This window comes from Musca autumnalis, unplaced genomic scaffold, assembly GCF_047663935.1.
Source record: "Musca autumnalis isolate F117 unplaced genomic scaffold, ASM4766393v1 scaffold_2, whole genome shotgun sequence".
NCBI lineage: Eukaryota > Metazoa > Arthropoda > Insecta > Diptera > Muscidae > Musca > Musca autumnalis.
Genome location: NW_027411755.1, coordinates 67033498 through 67055278, shown reverse-complemented (window position 1 = coordinate 67055278; position 21781 = coordinate 67033498). Strand labels below are relative to the sequence as shown.

At 35.0% G+C, this 21781-nt stretch overlaps 1 protein-coding gene across 3 annotated transcripts in view; it reads right to left on the bottom strand.

Annotated features, from left to right (window-relative positions):
- The window catches only part of GABA-B-R1 (gamma-aminobutyric acid type B receptor subunit 1), a 396378-nt gene that overhangs the window by 116071 nt on the left and 258526 nt on the right, over window positions 1-21781 (bottom strand). For all 3 annotated transcript variants that reach the window (XM_073967833.1, XM_073967834.1, XM_073967835.1), the window contains exon 3: window positions 16379-16633. In XM_073967833.1, the coding sequence (XP_073823934.1) occupies window positions 16379-16630 (252 nt within the window). In that variant the 5' untranslated portion in view covers window positions 16631-16633. The remainder of the gene's footprint in view (window positions 1-16378; window positions 16634-21781) is intronic.

Here is a 21781-nt window from a genome sequence, read left to right as displayed (position 1 = left end):
CTGGCCATAAATCTTCTTATGATAAAGTTTGTCGATTTTAGAATTTGTTGTTATACTCTACACCACACTGTGTTAAGGGGTTTTATCAATTTGTGCATTTGTATGTAACATGCAAAAGGAAACGAAATAGGTCAATGGTTTCTTTCGATGATCTACATAGCATCATATATTCGTGTGAATTCTCCGCTAACGAAGTAGCGGGCACTTGCTAGTATTGTATAACGCTAATAACACTGTGCAACACTTTTAAGGCAATCTTGTGCAAACAATTTCATGTGAAGATTTTTTGAAAGTACAGACCCAAACGAAAAATCCCTTGTTGGGTTTTGTTGTGTCAGATCCAGCTTGGATTTTATGGCCCTATCTAAACATGGTTAAATATTGACTTTTTTGAAAGTACAGACCCCAACGAAAAAAACCCTAGTTGGGTTTTGTTGTGTCACATCCAGCTTGGATTTTATGGCCCTATCTAAACATGGCTTTGACTTTTTAGAGCAATTCTGGGCTATATTTCTGAAACCTATGCAAATCTTCATGCCCCTCTGAAGCAAATTTGTAGATAAGGGCAAGAACGAAATATTTGTAGAAATAAGAACTCGAAAAAATACATTTATTGCTTCAAATTTTATAAAATATTGAAAATTTCCATAATTTGTAAACTTTTCGCACCCCAAAACCGTTAATTTTTCTTAGTATTTTCGTTTGGAAAAATATTCGCTGGAATGTAGTACACAACTCTTCAGAACATGTCATTGTTGTAAAATGCCTCTATCACGTTGTTTTCACTATATTTTTCAACGACTATTTTATAAATATGTCAATAATGTGGTGAAACCCGAAATTCGAGAACACACTGTTGCACAGTGGATCCACTTGTATGGAGAAAGTGGCCAAAAATATTTAGAGTATAAAAATCAACCCAATGCGCCGGTTACAGCTTTGTGATGCTGCGAAGAGTGTTTTAAGAAACCACGAGCGTAACATTCTCCCCCTTTCCCCTCTCGAGGGAGTATACGGTAAGAATTGTTTTATGCAGTTAATACAAAATGACATGAACATAGTTCCCGATTATCTTTTGATGCAAAAATAGGCTTGGGGAAACAAAACAATCTCCAAAACAACATAAAATTCAACCAATTTAGCGGATTAAAAAAATCAAAATTTTTGTCTGAAAATTGGTAAAATTTTTAATATAGATCTTATAAGTCAAAACGTAAGTCAAATTTGTAAGATGATTTCTTCATCTTGCCACTGATACCAATTATGTTAATGTACGTGGTCAGATAACAGAGTTATACGCTAATATATCCATAGAAACCCTATTCTACGGCAGCTTTAGTCAGCGACCCACCATTTATAGTCTGGCACTAGATGGCAGCTGATTTTAATACTGAATAATCTTAAACCCATGAACTACTTTGGAAAATTATTCCCGAGGTGGGCACTGGTGGGCATCATGACTAAAACCTTAGGTCAAATTTAAGTGTATGATCGAATTGGCATTACAAAATACGCTAAGAAAATATGCAGGTAACTAGAATTCCACAACACGCTAAAACACTATTTTTTAATGAAAATTAAGCTATTACCTCCTCCTTAAAAATCCACTATAATATTTCGCTATACGTATTAGTTTCACGATATTTTGAATATATTTACTTGCACTTTAAATGTAGGTTGTACTCACAACAAAAAATATTAGTCAAATGTTCCGACTTTTGAAGGCATGCTTAAAAAGATCGCGTTCGAATGAATGACAAATTAATATATTTTTAAAAAGGTGCGTGTCATAGCTGTCAGTGTTGCCAGATGTTGTACCAAAATTTTGACATTATTTTTTATATTTTTGGCGAATGGGTGGATCCACTGTTTGTTGGTGTGAACTTTGTTTGAAATACGGGTTGTAAAAGATATGATGCTAAATACCGCTGAAACAACATGATGTAAGCATTTTAGAGTTTCAGAATGTTCTGAAGAATTGCTGAGAACTTTATTTGGAAGATTTTTGCATAGGGTTATTTGGTTCAACTGCCAATAGTTTAGCTGATACTGACCAGAATTTCAGCAATTATATAAAAATTTCTATATTTTGTCGATTTTGAGACCCTAGATGGAGTTTTTCTTATGTGGTTTGTTCAAAAGATAAGTTCTACTAGTTTAGGGCTACAATATTGCCAAAGGCGCAGTAAATGCAAAAACTGTAGATTTAGCCCGGTTGAGATGAGACCATAAAATCCGAACTGGATCTGACAGAACAAAACCCTACTAGGGTTTTTGTAGTATCAATATGTACTTTCAAAAAATGCATACTATAAGTTGTTTGCATTTTGAGTGTTGCATAGTGTAATTTGCACAAAGTGCACACACTTTGGTTTTTTAGAAAAAATATCGCACTAAATTTTGGCCTTTGGCAGTAGAATACTGTGATGCTGTGTGGGTTACAAGTCAATATACATATCAAATTATGCGTTATCGCGAGGTCTTTAATCCTATAATTGGTTGTTTGAAATACCCGAGTGCGCGTCCAAGTTAAATCAAAAATACAAAAAACACTTGAAATCCGGCTTCAAAATGTCAGCATCCATAAAATGTTGACGCAGTGGAAATTTTGAAAAGTGATACAGATGTGTAATTTTCATTTTGTATTCTTCTACTTTTACTTTGGACAGATTTCCGTCATTTGAATGGTTTGACCGTCGATCGATTAGCAATGTATAAAACCTCGATAGCTTCAACATGGTTTTGCCTATGTTTATTCATTTACGCTGTCATAACTTCCACGCAAATTACATTTTTTTCTAAATTTTTGAGCTTTGTTTAAAAACACTTAATTTGATCCAGTAATAGTCATAGTTACTGGTAAACTACAATAATTCGCGTAGTTGGCTTCATGGAAACTAAATGTTTTTTGTCCTTTACTCATATATTGTTTATAAGGTCTTCGACAAATATTTCGGTCTGTTGCAAACGGAATGACAAGGTTAATTGAGGCGATCAGCGCCAAAACGGCCTAACCCACATTTTCAAAAAAATCAAACTGACTATGCTGGACGAACCGGAACCTTTTGTAATATATACTAAAAAAATCCCCAATTGCATAGGTTAACCCTATATTATTCTACATGCCGTAAGCTGTTTTTCCTTTACTGAAAATTTGAGAAAATGTGGACGCCAAAATGGCCTACGCCACATAGGCAAAATCGAATACTGGAAATAAAAAAATGCGTGTGGGTTAGGCCAAAAACGCATGTTACGTTTTAGTCAGGAGTATATTTGAAAAATAATATAAAAATAAATTTTCGAGAAGAATATGTAAGTAAAAACCAAAGGTTATGTAATAAAGTTGACTTACGCCCTGGCGTCAATGTAGAATGTAAAAAGTCAATAATATATCGCGATCAATGTGGTGGCCAAAACCGTAAAATAAGTATGAACACAATTTGCACATACATGGTCAATAATTCGGGCTTCTGTGTGGAACGGATAGACCACAAATTTTTAGTGTCTGGCCATCAAGATTTTGGCGATCAAGATTTTGATCTCATTGAAAGGAAAAAAATATTATAAGGCACTTTTACGCCTGATGATTTGGAATCGTGTAATCCTCACGGCAAAAACTGAACCATGTCACTTGGTAAAGATGACGACAGATGAAATAAAAAGCATATCCTCAATTGAGAAACTAGTATCAAACAGAAAAATCTCCGAAGACAAGACTTCAAAAGTTGAATGGCTTAAGATTCAGTGCCTTCGATTCCAAAATGCGAAGCAATTTATAATTCAATACAAATATTCAAATAACATAAATGTTTTATTTCAAGAAGTTAATATTTCAAAAAGGAACTCCAGCAAGTATGTAAATTTTGAATTGGAACCGCTTTACCCGGGAGGAAGATTCATTAAAGCTGCAAAGTTTAAGGATTTACAGAAACTCAAAGGGTAAATCATGCATTTTATAATAATTTAAAAACAAATTCGAGAGCCGAAGATGAAGATATCCAGAAAGAAGACCAATAATTTTTATTAATATGTATCAATTAAAACGCTCATCTGCATAACTTTTGTTTTAATAAATGGAGACAAAATGGCCTAACCCTCAGTTCCTATCAATATATTTTTTTAAATGGATGCCAAAACGGCCTAAGCCACTTAAATTTTTTTATTAACTGATTAAAACAGTCTTTATCCATGTAAACTAATACCTAATGATTAACCTAAAACAAACATTACAACTAATATGTATTTATGATTAATAAAAAAATTATAAAAATATTTTAAAAACTTGTTTTCTTTCACCTTCGTTTTTCTCAGAACCATTTCTATGTGGGTTAGGCCGTTTTGGCGCTGAGCGCCTCAATTATAGCCTGCATATTATGGTGGAAGGTATAGAAAAACTTAATCTCGCGATAAATATTTGAGTTTGCGAAAAACACGATGCCGATGGTTTTTCCAAACAACTTACAAATCGGCTCTCATTCCTGCCAATTTTTTTCCAGTTCCCTCAGAGGAATGTTTTATACAACAATAAAAGTTATATGCCTTTCGAATTTAATTAATTCAATTCGTCTAGCAATAGCTGTGACAAATAAAAAAATCGTAAGGCAAATCATCAACTTCAATGTACCTTCAATGAGTGCGAGACGAAGTTCGCCGACAAATAAAAAAATCGTAAGGCAAATCATCAACTTCAATGTACCTTCAATGAGTGCGAGACGAAGTTCGCCGGGTCCACTAGTATATATATAAAAGGAAGTGATATTAGTTACAACGCGTATAACTCAAAAACGGCTGAACTGATTTTGACAATTCGCACCAATTCGGAATGGTCTCATAGCAGAAAAGGATAAAAACTGAAAAATTGCGAAAATCTGTGAAAATTTTGCAAAAATATTTTTTGAAGAAAGTCATTTTTTCCACACATTTCTATTGAGCTAAAATTGTACATTCACCAACTGTGAGGGTCCATTGTACAAGTCTGTTTTTTTTTTTTCAATTTTTAAAAGTTGTATTGAAATTTTGTATTCACAATCAAATCGATTTTCATTTTTTTTTCAAGCATCTTTTTGGGAAATTAACAGCGAACAAAATAGTTAAAAGGAGAGAGTTTAGTTTAGAGTTTGTAAAGATTAGTAGTGGTTTCTTTCTGATTGTCAAAATGCGTTATTTCCTTAAAAATATGTATATCTTATTCCCGATATACAGTTTCCTAGTCCAGGGAAATAGAAACCCTTTGCCTCTCAGTACCCTCTCTCTTCGACAAACTGACAATTGTCGAAAGAACAAAATTACGCTGAAGGGTATTTTTGTCACCGTGGAAAATGCCTTGTTGCCTGTCCGGGAAATCAGTACCGGACATGCAGAGTGATAGGCTAGTGTGCTTACCGTTACACCAGGGTGGCACAATTGTCACTAAGGAAATTACTTAATGTAAATACAGATTAATATATTAATACTTTTGCAATTGTACATGGTTTGTTTTGAAATTTACAATAAACATAAACATTTATGAACAAGCGAATTTAAAACTATTTTATATTATAATAACATCAATTTTGATATAGAAAAAAACCCCCCTGCCTGGACGCCTACATCACAAGAACATTTTTTCTTTTTCAATACATTAACTCAACTGTTTTAGCGTGTATAATTACAGGGTACGAGATCATTAAAAACGATTCCCCCTTTTACAGTTGTACATAATTATTTCTTTCTGGCCTCTACTCAATTAACCCCAATCAGCAAAGAATACCTGAAGTAAGGATAATAAAATAAAAAAAGTAATATACAAGACACAAAGTAATTCAATCAATTTCATAAATTTTTAATAAAACTTGAAATGAATTTTCATGTGTGTATCATTGATTTATTGCGTGTATCATTGACGTTATACTATACGGTCATGCTCCATCCCTACAAAAATACCATTTAATACCTCTAAGGCAATTTACTTGAACTGGGTAATTGAAAAACCCCCATTGCGATACTTGGAAAAAAATTATATTTGAAAGTAAATTAGACACGAAATTGAATTTTTTTATTGCATTTTACTTTACCATGGCCTTCAACCACAATTTTGTTGGATTGTGGGGAAGGTAAGAAATTTTTCAAATTCAATTACATAAATAAGAACAAATCTTTATTTTTTCAAATGGTATTTTGAGTGATACTTTAATTGATAATTAAGGAATGAATTAAATTAACTAAATATCACTACAAATTGTCTTCAATATTTTATCAGTTTAGGGAAAAGTATGTACTTATGTCGGAGTAAATTTAAATAAATAAATTGCGTGTAGTAATGTTGGAGTTGTTGTATGCATATAACACTTAAATGGTATGTTTTTAATTTATAAGTACCACAGTAGGGTAAATATTGTAAATATGAAAACTTATTAACCATTGACTTTTGCAAGATTGCTTGTTGGCTTCACAAATAATAATTATGAAACGAATCCGTTTTAACTAAACTCACAAAATTTTGTGATACCTTTTAAGGAAGGACCACTACCTTGTTACAGCAAAGGTACGTACCCGTAGCGAATAAAGTACGCACAGACATAACACGAAAGTTAGACATCGGTAAGCTGCAATCACAACAGATAGCCACAGCATATTCCACTCAACATATCAGCACCAGGGTTTCGGAGTCGAGGTATTTTTGGCTCGACTCCGACTCCAGACGAGATTTTTTCACGACTCCGGCTCCGACTACGGTTCGACTCCGAGAGTGAATTCCTATACCACTAAAAATTAATAAAATGTGCACAAATATTTAACTTGTTCCTATATTTTGGCCTATGTAGGCTAATGTGTTAGTTTTTCCATACATACATATTCTTTAGAAAGGGCATTCGTTCGAATACATTCGAACATACCAATATTGTTTCTGCCGAATCTTGCATTGAAAAATAGCAAAGTTAGAAAGTTTTTGTCGGTTTTCCTTTTTTGCACGAGTATATTCTGGACGGAATTCTTCCGCGTGAGAAAATCTTTAAGCCTTCAAAATATGTGAAAATAATGGGGCAATACAAATCGTAACAACTACATGCAATAAAAACTATAAGAAATTCACGACCAAGTTTCAAACTGGATGTAAGCCAACATTTTAGTGTGCTTAGCCTCAAAAGGAGACCCCCAGTTGTAAAGCTCAATAAAAACCATTTTTCATGATTTTTTTTTTCCGAGAAAACTACGTAACTTTTTGACTGATTTTTTCCTTCATCTAAAAGGGAAATATATTACGAAGTTTTGAGGCCGTCCACGAAACAATTTTTTATTAAAGCATTTGCGGTGCCAACTCTATCCCGAAAGCTAATAAATCAATTGTCATATATTTTTATGACCGATTTCGAGAAAAACGAAGTTTATATGCTGCAAAAAAATAAGTTAAATTGTTCCCATCCAACGCTCAATATTGGCAATATTGTTCCGATCGAATTAAAAATTTGAATGTCGACATCAAAATTGAGTATATATTCAACCCTAGAAGAAAGATTCGCCGTTTGTCAGCCTTCTGAATTATGGCGGGATGAATCTGTCGTTGACCAACAACGAATTTATGATGCCCAAATTCAGAACCGTAACCATCTGAATTTCATATATAGTTAATAGATTATTCGAAATTTACCGAAATAAAAAACATACGATTTTTTGAGAAAGTAACGGGTAAAACTGATAAAGGACAATGAAAACGTGACAATATCGATTTCTTGGATATGGGAAACATAAATATAATTTTCGGTGGAACATTTTTGTAGAAAATTTCATTTTGTTTTACTTTTTGCGTTCAAGAACAAAAAGGACATGGAAGGAACTGAGCTAGAAGGACAGCGTATTCGACAGAAAATGATGAAACAATATCTCCAAACAGAGATATTAAGCTATTTTCTCAATGGTTGATGTGGGTCAATCAAAAAATGCATTATGCCATAACTCAGGTATTTCAGCTATGGGATCCTTTGGAGTTCTCAATTGGGGCTTTCATTCCGAAAAGGAATTTTTCCTCCCCCAGATCTTAACTTCCATTTTGTGTCACAGGGTATTAAGTAGGATTTCCCATAGAGCCCACAATGTCTTTAATAGGACAAGGATGAATTCTCATAAAAATCAAGATGAGAATACCAATAGACCTTTGTGAGAAGACCAGCAAGACTTCTGGCGAAAGAGGTTAAAGGTCATAGAACTTTACTTTTGTTTGCAAAAATGCAAAGAATTAATTGGATCAACAACATAGGGATGAATAGACTACACTTCAGAGGATAGTAAATATCCTGTTAATTGTCCTTTAACTTAGTAAAATATCCCGTTTGCTTATATGTTTTCTTTTACCTTTCTTTTAAAATAAACATTTAAAAAAATGTTTTTGTTCCAAATTTAATGTTATATTTCTATAACGTGGAAAAAATTTTGCCCGGAGTCGGAGTCGAGTTATTTTTTTCGACTCAGACTCCGACTCCGACTCCAGCAAAATTGCTCGACTCCGACTCCGAAACCCTGATCAGCACAATGGCAAAGTATTGCCCATTATATGCAAACAGCCGCAAAATCCATACTTGGATACCAGAGACCTCCACCTAGAAATCCATGGTATGACTCAGAGTGTCGTGCTGCTACCGAATGAAAAACGTAGCATAGACGGCTACTTTACAATCAGTAGCAACGCGTAGCTCATGAGAGAGGTATCGGGAGAAAAGGAGAGCGGAGAAACGTTCCGCAGGAAAAACAGAGAAATTGAAAAGAGGGAGTGTGAAAAAATCGAGATGAACAGGAGCCAGAATGAAGTCCGTAAATTCTACCAAAACATCAAACTGATGGCTTTGGTACAGGTACATCCTTTCCTAGAGACCAGCAGAGCAGTTTTTTCCCAAACTGTTGGTATCCAATAGTAGCGAAGACGGCGAAGATACAACATATCTAATCTCAGAAGATGGTGTTGAATGTATACCGCCCAACCAAGAAGAGGTAAAGTCAGCAATAAGCTGGCTAAAGAATAATAAGCCAGCAGGAGTCATAGCCGAGCTGTTCAAAACCGTAGGCGACACGCTGTATGCATCAGCTAGTTAGCACCATCTGGCAGGAAGAACGCGTACCTTACGATTGGAACCTGAGTATCCTGTGTCCCGACCACAAGAAACGATATATGGCTGTATGCTCTAACTATAGGGATATATAATATCCCTGACACGAAAATGTAGTCAAGGATGTTATTCGAACTACTAAAGCCTATGATCTATAAAATAACTGTACCATACCATGTGTGCGGCAAATCCTGGAGAAGACCCAAGAGATGCAGATCGATAACTACCACCGTAATATGGAGGGTATAATTAAATTTGTCATTCCGTTTGTAACACATCGAAATATCCATCGGAGAATATATAAAGTACGAGGGCGGTTCGGAAACTTCTTAGCCTATCAATGAAAGAGAATAGTTAGTTTTTCAAAAATATTTTTATTTTTCAATATAATCTCCTGAAACTTCAATACACTTAGTCCAACGCTTTTCGAGCAATTCTATCCCTTGATTAAAATAGTTTTCCTCAAGGTCTTCAAAATAGTGGTTTACAACTGTAATTGCATCTTCATTTGAGGTAAAACGCTTGCCAGCAAGGCTTTTTTTTAGGTTGGGGAACAAGTAAAAGTCACTGGGAGCTAAATCAGGAGAATAAGGTGGGTGGTCAAGCAACTCGTACTTTAATTCGTTGATTTTAGCCATTGTTAAAACACTCTTGTGCGCTGGTGTGTTGTCTTGATGAAAAATTATTTTTTTGTGTTGTAAGCCAGGACGTTTTTCTCGAATTTGTACATTTAATGCCCGTAATTTCTACGCGTAGTAATCTACGTGTTCATAGATATCCCCCGTGTAAGCAAAATATCATAATTTCAATCCATAGGTAACGTTACCGGGTCGAAAACGGCCGTGTTACTTACACCAAGGATTTTGCCTGTTTGATCGTTGCCAATGTGTTAAAAATTGTAAAACACTTATATGTGGCAATGTTTTTACGAAATCATGAATGAAAATCACCAATGTTACCACATATTTTCAAAATTTACACGCCTCGGTAAATGGCATGTAGAAATTACCAAACGCGTAGGTAAAGATAACTAATAGATAGCTAACTACCCGGTTACCTAGGGCTAGAAATTACGGGCATAATTGGTCCAAAAGGTTGCAATAGTAATCTGAATTTATTGTTTTACCCTTTTGCAGATAGTCAATCAATAAAATACCTTTGAAGTCCCAAAAAACCGTTACCATAACCTTACCAGCCGATTGAATTGTTTTTGCCTTCTTTGGGGCACTTCCTCCAGCTTCAGTCCATTGTTTGGATTGTTCTTTTGTCTCTGGAGTATAGTGGTGGATCCATGTCTCATCAACAGTTATGAAACGACGCTTAAAATCCATTTTATTTCGCTTAAAACGATCCAAACAAGCTTGAGAAATGTTCATTCTTATGCGTTTTTGATCGACTGTTAACAAATGCGGCACCCATCTTGCAGAAAGCTTTTTCATCTGTAGTTCTTCATGCAAAATTAAATGGACTCGATCATTTGAGATGCCCATGATATTAGCAATTTCACGCACTTTTATTCGTCGATCATTTAATACCATATCATGCACTTTGGCTACAATTTCTGTTGTTGTTGCTGTTTTTGGACGTCCACTACGTGGTTCATCTTCAATGCTTGTACGACCACGTTTAAATTCAGCAACCCAATTTTTTACTGTTGAAGGAGCACTTTCACCTAACATATTCACCATATCATTATGAATTTCTTGTCCCGATAAACCTTTTTTATGTAAATATTTAATGACAGCACGCATTTCTAGTTTTTTTCATTTTAAAAAAATTTCGGATGCATCTTTTTTGAACACCTGTTTCTATATGAAGGAGTTGCCAGATCGAAACAAAATTTAACATGTGTTCATAACAGAGATGGAAGTTTCCAAAACACTTAACTTTTTTCTGTTTATACCGCGCTTTTTTTGCTAGGCTAAGAAGTTTCCGAACTGCCCTCGTATATATGGTAGTATTCAAAAAAGTTTTACAATCGTTGAAGTTGAGGTTCACCATTTAATAAGTCGCGAACTGTTAATATATTTTATAAAATATGAATATATTTATATTAATTGAAGTGTTTTAGCCACGATCTCATAATATGGACCATAACAAATAATTTTCGTGGAAGCTGCGTTGGTGGTAATATAAAAAAATGGGAAGCAAACAAGTTTTATTGTGTTCTTTCTTGATTTCTGGCCAAACCACGCAAAACTCAAACCTGTGCTCAAAGAGAGAACTAAAGAATACCCCCTGGGCAACATGGTTCTAGTGTATGACTTTTGGATATATACACTGCATCCCCCTAAAATCGATGCTGACATTTTGAAGTTTTGATTTCGGTGTTTTTCCAATTTTTCTTATAATTAGAGGGTGCAACGTGATAATAATCGAAACTAGTTTATAGGATTGTAGAACTCGCGATTCCACGTCGTTCGAGTGTCGTCTCATGAGTGTGCTCCGTACAGCTTCCTAGTAATAGGAGTCCAAAATTGAAAATTTGGTGCGTAAATTTTCCAAAAAATCCTATTTTTTGGATTTAAAATTTACAACTGTCGTACAGGTACCCCTGAACCCCGCGTGATTTTAGTTTTCTTACGTGCCGGATCTAATAAGCCCTTCCGCATTCGTATTCATCCACTAAAACGCCTGATATAGATACCTTGAAAGTTGGAAAATCTGCAAAAATATATTTTGACAATTCCGCGAATTGAACCGCGATTTTCTTTGATTATTTTTACATAAATGTAATCCTTTATACGCGATTATTATATTTGCCAAAAAGGTGTGTCACAAATTACAAAGATTCGGGAGTAATATCCCTATTTATCCCAAAATAGAATGCGGTGGCACATCCGCAGTTCTTGACGAATCTGTCTAAAATAATTTATATTGACGTATTTTTAATAGGCGACCATTGAAATCGGATGCACCTTATAATCATATGCACATCGCGTAATTTTTGCCCACTTGAAGGTTTTTTGAATAGTAAGATGCAACTGATGGCACACTTTGGCCGCTGAATGAAACATGGGAAAATCCATGCATATTGATAGACATGGACTCCCTGTATCCGAAAAGCACATGCGCCTCAACTGATTAAAACGGATTCGCGAATTACACGCTTTTCAATTTTTGTGTTTTTTTCTTTGGTTGTAATTTCATTATTACGCTCTACTACTTATTTCTATTGCTTATCGCAAAAAGCAAATTACTTTCACGATGACAAATTATTTTCCTTGTAATATTTTTAGCAAAATACTTCAGGTTTTTTACGGAAAATTAGCGAAATCGTAGAATAACTCCCAAAAATATTTCTCCAATTTTTCACATTAAACCAAAATATATATATTTTTGAAATAAATTTCAACAATAAGTGTTCGTCTTTTGTTGTTGCTGTAATATGCATGCAATGAACCCAATCTTTATAATTTTGGTCTCACATTTGTCTATGCGTTATCTAGATTCTGTACATATTTTTAATTTATTTTTTAGAGATTTTTATGGACTCTGAATTAGAATAAATAAAATTTACCCCAAGATTTCTTCATTACTTTTTTATTTTCCGCGAAAATAAAAACAAATTTTGCAAATATTTTAGCATCTACGGATAGATATCAAATTCTGTTAACGATTATGTATACATTTTTTTATTACAACCCAAAGGGAATTTTTAAATATTTTTTCTTTTCTCTATAACTTTTGGGTGCAGCATCCAATTTTGTGAACGCGAACATATTTAAAACCACAATTTTTTTCTTAACGTAAGTACAAAAATCGCGGATGTGCTCGCAAAAAAAAAATTAATTTTTTTTTTTCAATGGTATTGAAAAGGAAATTTGAAATTTACCATATATTCTTGATCAGGATAAAATTCAAAGTCGATATAACCATGTCCGTCTGTTGAAATCAAGATACAGCTCGCAGTTTTTAAGATACAGCTTTGCAATTTGGTACAAACGTTTCTATTTCTCCTAGGATGTTTGGTATTTCAAATGGGCTATATCGGTCTACGTTTTGATATAGCCCCCATAGAACGGTACCACCCGATTTTCGGTATTTTGAAGGTTTTAGCTTCATTATCACACCGAAATGGCTGAAATTTGGTACTTAGTCTTCGTTGGGAGTATAAAATTTTCCCCCAGAATTTTTTCGGAATAGGTCTAGGCCTTAATACAGCCCCCATAGAACGGTACCTCCCAATTTTCGGTATTTTGAAGGTTATGACCACAATAATCCGTCGAAAAGACTGAAATTTGGTATTTAGTCTTCGTTGGGGTTATTCAGATTTCCCCTCTAAATTTGTCGCTTTAGGTCCACGCCTTCATATAGCCCCCATAGAGCGGTAAATCGCAATTTTCGGTATTTTGAAGGTTGTGACCTCAATATTCCACAGAAGTGGCGGAAATATGGTATTTAGTCTTCGTTTGGGGTGCAAAAACAGAAATTTGTAGGTATAGGTCGGTCACGCGCCTTCATATTGCCCCCATAGAACGGTACCTCCAGATTTTCGGTATTTTGAAGGTTGTGGCCACAACAACCCATCGGTATGGCTAAAATTTGTTATTTAGTCTACGTTGGATGTAAAACCCTTTCCTATTGAAATTCGTCGGTATAGGTCCAAGTTTCGATATAACTCCTACAGAGCGGTACCTCCCGACTTTCGTAATTCTGAAGGATGTGGTGTAAGTATCCCACCGAAATGACTGAAATGTGTTATGCAGTCTTCCAGAAGAGAATTATCAGTATCAATAGAAGCACACCTCTTGATTTTGGGTATATTTTTAGATTTTAAGCACATTATCTTACAGAAATATAGGAACTTTGTTATTCAGTCTTATTTGAGTCTAAAAACTTTCTGCTGGAAATTTGTCGGTATAGATCGTCGTTTTGATATAGAACGGTACCTCCCGAATTTCGGTATTTTGGAGGTTAGTTACGTTGTTTTACTGAGATTGCTGGAATTTGGTACTTAGTCTTCTTCATAAACGAATGGAAACTGATTATTAAACTTTACTTCAATACAACTCGGCCTGATCGAACTTAACGTCGTTCTTACTTGTTGTCAATTATAAGGCAGTCTTCGACAGCCCCCTACGCCCAAAGGTATTCCAAGCCATGTCAGAATTTGGTATCCCCGCAAAGCTTATTCGACTTTGTAAGATGACTTTAACTGATAATCAGTTAAAATAGGAAAGAACCTCTCCGAACAATTCAGTACCAAAAGAGGTTTCAGATAGACAGTCTTTCGTGTGACCCGTTCAACATCCTGTTGGAAAAGGTTTTGCGAGATGCAAATGTCAAAAGAAATGGCCCAATCTACAGCACATGTTACTTACTTATGCTGATGACATTGACATCATGGAACGATCAGTAAAGAAAGTAACTGATATCATTAAGTCTTAAAAGTCGATGGAGAATCAGCAAAGGAGGGCCTGGCGATAAACGGCGAAAAGATAAAGTTGATGGTGTCGACGCGCAATGCGTCCATAGACCTGGGACCAACAGTGGAAGTTGGTTCCTATAATTTTGAGGTAGTAAAAGACTTCGTCTACTTCGGCACCGCCATAAACACAACAAACAACATCAGTTGTGAAATAATAAGGAGAATTGTATTGGCCAACAAATGCTACTTTGGCTTAAGTAAACAGTTTAAAAACAAAGTCACAACTCGTCAAACAAAAACAACGCTTTACAAAACACTGAGACTACCCGTGCTAATGTATGATTTCGAAGCCTGGGTACTTGCGCAAACAGATAAGGCAGTGCTTGGTGTGTTTGAGAGAAAAATTCTTCGAAAGAAGTATGGAACAATCTGCGTTGACGGTGAATATCGACGTCGTTTGGACCACGAGCTGTATCTGCTATACTACCATCATAGATAAACGTATCGAGATGCAGTGATTGGCTAGGCCATATCATAAGAATGAGCGATGATGATGAGCCCGCTAAAAATATGGGCCACATGGCGTTGCATGCAGAATTGGCAGGCCAATGCTTCGAAGGAGCAAACCAGTGGATGACGAGATGAAAAGGCGCGGTTTTCCAGAAAGCGAAGCACCAGATAGAATTGGAAATCTTTTCTCAATTCGGCTTATGGAACAAATGTTCTGTAATGAGCCAGCTAACCTTTTAAGGAAGAATGCTGAAATTTTCACAACAATGACCCATATTTTGACTTCTTTATGCAATAAAATGGATTGCATAAAGAAGTCAAAATATAGTACAGTATAGTAAAAAAATATAGTATAGTAAAAAAATTAAGAAAAAAAAAACACAACTTATTGAAGTTACTATCATTTTTGGTATAAAATTAAACTCTTCACATATTTCTATAGAAAAATGCATCTAGTTTCTGTATAATGATATGATTTTAATATTACCCTTTTTAAGGAATGTAACATTTGGTTAAGTTTTGAAAATAAAACACTTTGAAGTGACACATCTACAGCCACAACAATGACCCACATTTTGCGGCTTCATGGACAAAACTAAAAGAGCCTCGAGTAGCAAATGTAAACAAACCCATCCATGTTATCCTTTTGGGAAATTAGCTAATGTTTTAAGTTAATTGTGTTTCCTTCAAAACGACATTGTCGACTACAAATGATATATCATTAGCACAACAACGCTAATGGGATGGTGGTGTTGTATTAGAATAGCCCCTTATGAAATGAATAGAGAAATGTGTTAGGAAAACAAAACCATGTGTGTTGTTTTTCTCTTTTTTAGTAAAACATGAATTGAAGAAAGTATCCTTATTATTTTACACATCACCACATTGTTGAAAGGGCATTATATGTTTTCTGTTTGCCCATAATTCATGCAACTCCGCGAAGTTTTGATCATAGATCCCCAAAAATTAAATGTTGAGGTTAGAAAAATTACGACACAACATTGGAAAATGTTTAAGTAAAAACCAAAGGACATTTTTTTAGGTACTCATATTTCACAACCTATTTAAGACATTTCCTCCGATTTTCCACCAATCACCAACAATTTTATAACAAAAAATTCATTGTAATTTATATAAATTTATGGTGTCATTACCACAACACTGCCTTTTTGTTAAAATGGAGCACTGAAAGCACTTTAATTTAGTCAGGAGATATAAAATAATTTTAAGGAATATTAGGATTAATCTTGTTAAATTATGCTGCCTGTTTTCGAAGCTATTCACAAATAAAATTGGAGCCATTAGTTCGGCTTAAAAACAGAAAATTCCCTTAGATAATTGATGTGCCGATGAAATAATACCACATGCGCAAAATCCATATGTTGGTATAAATTTAAAATTCATTACAACCTTTACTTACCTCACTATCATTGCTGTGTAAAATCAGCCGATAACCGGGCAATAAATTTTTCTCTTTATTTACATCATCCAATGCCAGTTTTGCTGCTGGCATACACGCCTGACCACCCTGCCATCCTCCTTTGCCTGCTATGGGAAATATACCACCTATGTGTAAATCATCCAAACTGGCACCAACCGTTGAGGGAATTTGTGTGAAAATCAAGGGGAAAAATAAAAATATCCAAAATGTTATAGCACCATCACATGTCATATCCTGAAACGAAAGTAAGAAAAATTATGGAAATTAGTATCGGTTGGGAGGGGAGAACAATAGAAAGCAGATTCGTTTATACTGTAGCCACGCAATTGGCCATGACATCAAATAATGCAAAGAAAAGAATCACGTTGACTACCCTGTAGGGTATCACATAGTCGACCGACCCCGTCCCGAATATAGACTCTCCATACTTTTTAATTTTGTTCCAAGTTATAGCTGATGTCGTAATAAAGTAGTAAACAATGAACTTGTCAAAGAAAGTTATAACAAAACTAGTAAACATCTACAATGATATAAAATACAAAAAAGTTCAGCTTATCAAGGTTATTGCCATGACGAAAAATGTCGCCCGGCATTGTAACCAAATGTAAAACAATTTTATCTGCGTTTTTTTGTTTTGCAGACAATATCTCTGATCTTATTAGTTTTTTCATTGCGGTATTTGTTACGAGCCAACAAAGATGGTTGATAAAATGTGTAAATGAAAGCACATAAAACTGGGGTCTTCTTTTCTCATAGAATTTTATTAAATTTTTATTGGCTTTTCTCATTTTGAAAGACAATTTTTAAATGCAAATATGTTTGGAGTTTAAATAAGAAATTCTTTGAATTCAATTGAAAATTTGTTTACAGTAGCAACTCTCTGAACGGTAAAAATAATGAATTTCTAGTTGAATGCCTTAGGGACGTTAATGATGCTAAAAGCTCTCAACCGAAAAGCAAACAAAAACAACAACTATGAAACATAAATAATTGCAATTTTAATTAAGCTTAAATAAATATTTGGCATAAATATTGTGTATACAATGGAAACTGCGACAAAATACGACTACATCATTATGAAATAGGCTCCAATGAAATAATAACAATATTCTTTGGAACGAAAGATGGCAATACTGAGAACTATAAAAATGTATATAATTAAATAAATATAGATTTAAACAAGACAATGGTCTACCATATCGACACCTCCAAATAATAGTATGCTAAGTCTAAAAAGTGAGTTTTGCAGGAGAAGCTCTCAAAGTGTGGACATTTTTTCGAACTTCAGTACTATGCTAAGTCAATATTTGTTTATAACTTCTGTTCGGATTAACCGATCATTACCAAAATTTGACAGAATTTAAGTTAAAGGACGTTTGACACCTCCAAATAATAGTTTGCTAATTCTGAACAGTGAGTTTTGCAGGACAAGCTCTAAAAGTTTGGAAATTTCATTGACCTTCAGTACTATGCTAAGTAAATATTTGTTTATAACTTCTGTTCGGATTGTCCGATTATTACCAAAATTTGACAGAATTTAAGTTAAAGGACGTTAAATATAAAATTCTAAAGAACTTCAAAACATGCTAAGTCGACTTAGCATACTATTGTTTGGAGGCGTCGATATGATCATATTGCTCATTTACTCAAAGAGTGACGCATCTCAAAAAATCCAGTTTCGAGTAGAACGTGTTTTAAGTTGGCGATTGAAATTTGACTTCCCAACATACACAAAAACTAAAATAACCACTTGGACCATATTTTGTGAACAGCTAACCTGATATAACTGCTAAATTTCTGTGTAATATCAAGCATAATTTCAAGTGTTTTAGTGCTCCAAAAACTCAAACAACATTTTTGTTGAATTATGCTATACTCGTAGTAAATGAGCTGTAATTCATATAGTTTTAGAGATATCAACATGAAAATGAGGCAAGATAGAATAGAAGTCGTAAAAAAATAGAAACTCCTAACTCAGAAAACGCAGTTTTGCCTCATCGAAATAATGGTTTTAGACCCCAAGTATGTTTGGACGAAATGTGTTTCAGATAATTTGGAGTCAAATTTTGACTTTCGCAATATTTTGCCCAAACTTAGTTTAAGCTCGAAGATGGGCTATATCGGTCCACTCCATTCAGTACCTCCCCCACAAAAGTTCGAATATGTTCGGAAAATTTGTGCGCACGATAACTCTTGAAGGGAGTAACCGTTTTGGTCCATACTTTGCCCATCGTGAAATGTGTACCAGACTTAGATATGGTTTCAATATGGACTCAATCGGTCCATTCCTTCGGATATCTCCCACACAAAATTTCGGAAAAGTTCAGTTTAGGGCCATCTCTCGAATCGCTTTGATTTTTGCTTTAGCAACTTATATTCACTGCCCCCCATACGACGGTATGAGTTTCACCAGGGGCAAGTTTATACTTCCCGAGGAAATAGCCTGAAAGTAGCAAAAAACCCCTACGACACCGTGTGAGGTGGTTGGAGCGCAAGATAACTCTCGAACGGGTCTGCCGATTCGGTCCAAAATTTGGCCTTAGTAATATTTTCTCCAAACATAAATTTAAGTTCGAAGATAAGCCATATCTGCTTACTCCTTCAGGTGCATTCCATACAAAAGTTCAAACATGTTCGGTAAATTGTTCGTACGGTAACTCTTGAAGGGAGTGGCCGAATTGGTCCATACTTTACACATCCTAATATATCTACCAGATATAGATCAATATGGACTATATTTGTCCACTCCATCCGGTACCTCCCACACAAAATTTCGAATAAGTTCACTTTAAGACCTGATATGGAATCACTTTGATTTTTGTTGAAGCAAATTGCATTCGCTGCCTCAATTGCTATGGTAAAAGTTTTTTTCCGGGGCAAGTCCATACTTCTTTAGCAAAAAGCCCGAAGGGTATAAAAACCCCTATGGTACCATATGTAGTGGCTGGAGATCCATCCGCCGCAAAACTTTTGATCTTTAATCCTAATCAACATTTTTGTCGGTTCAAACGCCTAAAATTTTTAAAACCCCCTAAATACATGCGTTTTTGGAAAAAAATTGTTTCAATATACACAGGCTGAGGGTATATCTCTGTCAGCAAAGCCGACTTATACTTTTATACTTGTTCACAAACATTTTCATAGCAATACTGAGCCTAATATGTGTGGATTTTTTAATGGTTTTATTTAGCTCACCCCGTTTGTTTTATTTATTCTTGGGTCAAATTTAGTAATTAAAATTTCACCCTCTTCCTGTCAACCGATTAATCTGGCCGCCGCACAGAGGACGAAATCATTGATCTAGCGGCGCGAAAGTCAAAAAATCAAAATATAAAATTGCGAAATGTTTTCCATTATATCGATTACAGACACTCTGCTGACTAAGATTTTGTTTTTACTTTTTTGTTGTTGTAAATATTCGCTCAGTTATTCAGTGTCAAGTGCAAGAAATTTTGACGGATCAGATTTTAATAAAATTGTTGCTAAAAACCTGATCTCATATTTGTTTAATTGTTAAATAAATTCGTAATAAAACTAAACAAAGTTTATTTTTTATGGATAGGGGAGGGATTAAGTTAAATTAAAATAAAATGTTTGGGGTCTGAAGTTAGATAGTTATAAAGCAATACATTTTCAAAAATTATTATTTTTTGCATGTTTTTAGTGCAATATACTTTTGTTGGATGGAGCGTAACTACAAAGGTCCACCGAGGTTCGGTCCAGTTATTTTTTGAATAATTAAATTAGACTCCCTAGATTCCGAAAAACCAAAATTTAGCTGCAAATAGCTGCAAATCTTGCTGATAAATGGTCTTGAAAAATAGCTTAAATCCTCAAAATACCCAAAATCTGTCGGTACGGTTATATGGAGGCTATATCAAAATGTAGACCTATGTTCGCAATTTTTGGTGGAGAATTTTTGAGTCCACTGGGAACCCCAAATACCAAATTACACCTAATTTGGTCGGAAAATGTAGCTTTAAATCCCCAAACTACTGAAAGTCGGGAGGTACCTTAAATTTTTGGTGGAAAGGTTTAGTGATCACTAGGAACCCTAAGTACCAAATTACAACCAATTTGGAAGGAAAATGTGGCTTAAATCCCCAAAATATCGAATATCAGGAATATATCGAATATATGAGGGCTATACCAAAATATTTGCCTATGTTGTTCATATTTAGTCCATAATTACCCACAGACACAGATTGAGTTTGTGCAAAATTTCAGAAAGATATCTTCATTCGTTTCCAAGTTATTAATTTCGCGCCGCTAGATCAGTGGTTTCGACCACTGTGCGCCGCTACAAAATGGCGGATAATTTATGTTATATTAATCCCATAAATATGGGTATCAAATGAAAGGGCTCAACAAGCAGAATACAATATACTATAAAAAATTGAAATCCAAATGGCGGCCGCTACAAAATGGCGGATAACGTAGGTTTTATCAATCCCATCAATATGGGTATCAAATGAAAGGGCTCAACAAGCAGAATACAATATACTATATATAATTGTTCCGCAAACATCCCAGATGGGACAAGGGAGACTTCTCTCATATCAATGAGTGCACCCCGATTCATATTAGCTCAATGATATGGGACCTACTGTTTATTGCCGAGTCCGAACGGCGTGTCCTAAGACACCACTTGAAGAGGAGTTTTTCAAGGCTGAAATACTCAGGAAATTTCGCCAACATCACTGAGGGGTATTTTGCCACCGCTGAAAATTTGATGTTGCCTGGCCTGGGATTCGAACCCACGATCTTTAGCGTGCAAGGCGGGTGTGCATATCATTGCAATTATATATACACCAATATACTATAAAAAATTGAAATCCAAGATGGCGGCTGCTACAAAATGGCGGATAACGTAGGTTTTATCATTCCCATCAATATGGGTATCAAATGAAAGTGCACAACCTGTAGAATACAATGTACTATATAAAATTAAAATCCTAGATGGTGGCCTCTACAAAATGGCGGATAACTTAGGTTTTATCAATCCCATCAACATGGGTATCAAATGAAAGGTCTCAACAAGTAGAATACAATTTACTATGCAAAATTGAAATCTAAGATGGCCGCCGCTACCAAATGGCTGATAACATTTTTTTATCAATCCCACCAATATGGGTATCAAATAAAAGGGCTTGACAAGAAGAATACAGTGCACTATACAGTACATCTTATACACCCGAAAGCCATACAGTTTCCAGCTAAGTACAATTACGGGACGGCTGAAAGAAGAATGTTGGCTTTAATACTATCATGGGCTTCTACAATACATAGAATGCAGGGCAGCACTGTGGATCACGCAGTCGTATACTTAGGTGCGAGACTGTTTGAAGAAGGTCAAGCCTACGTGGCTCTTAGTAGAGTAAG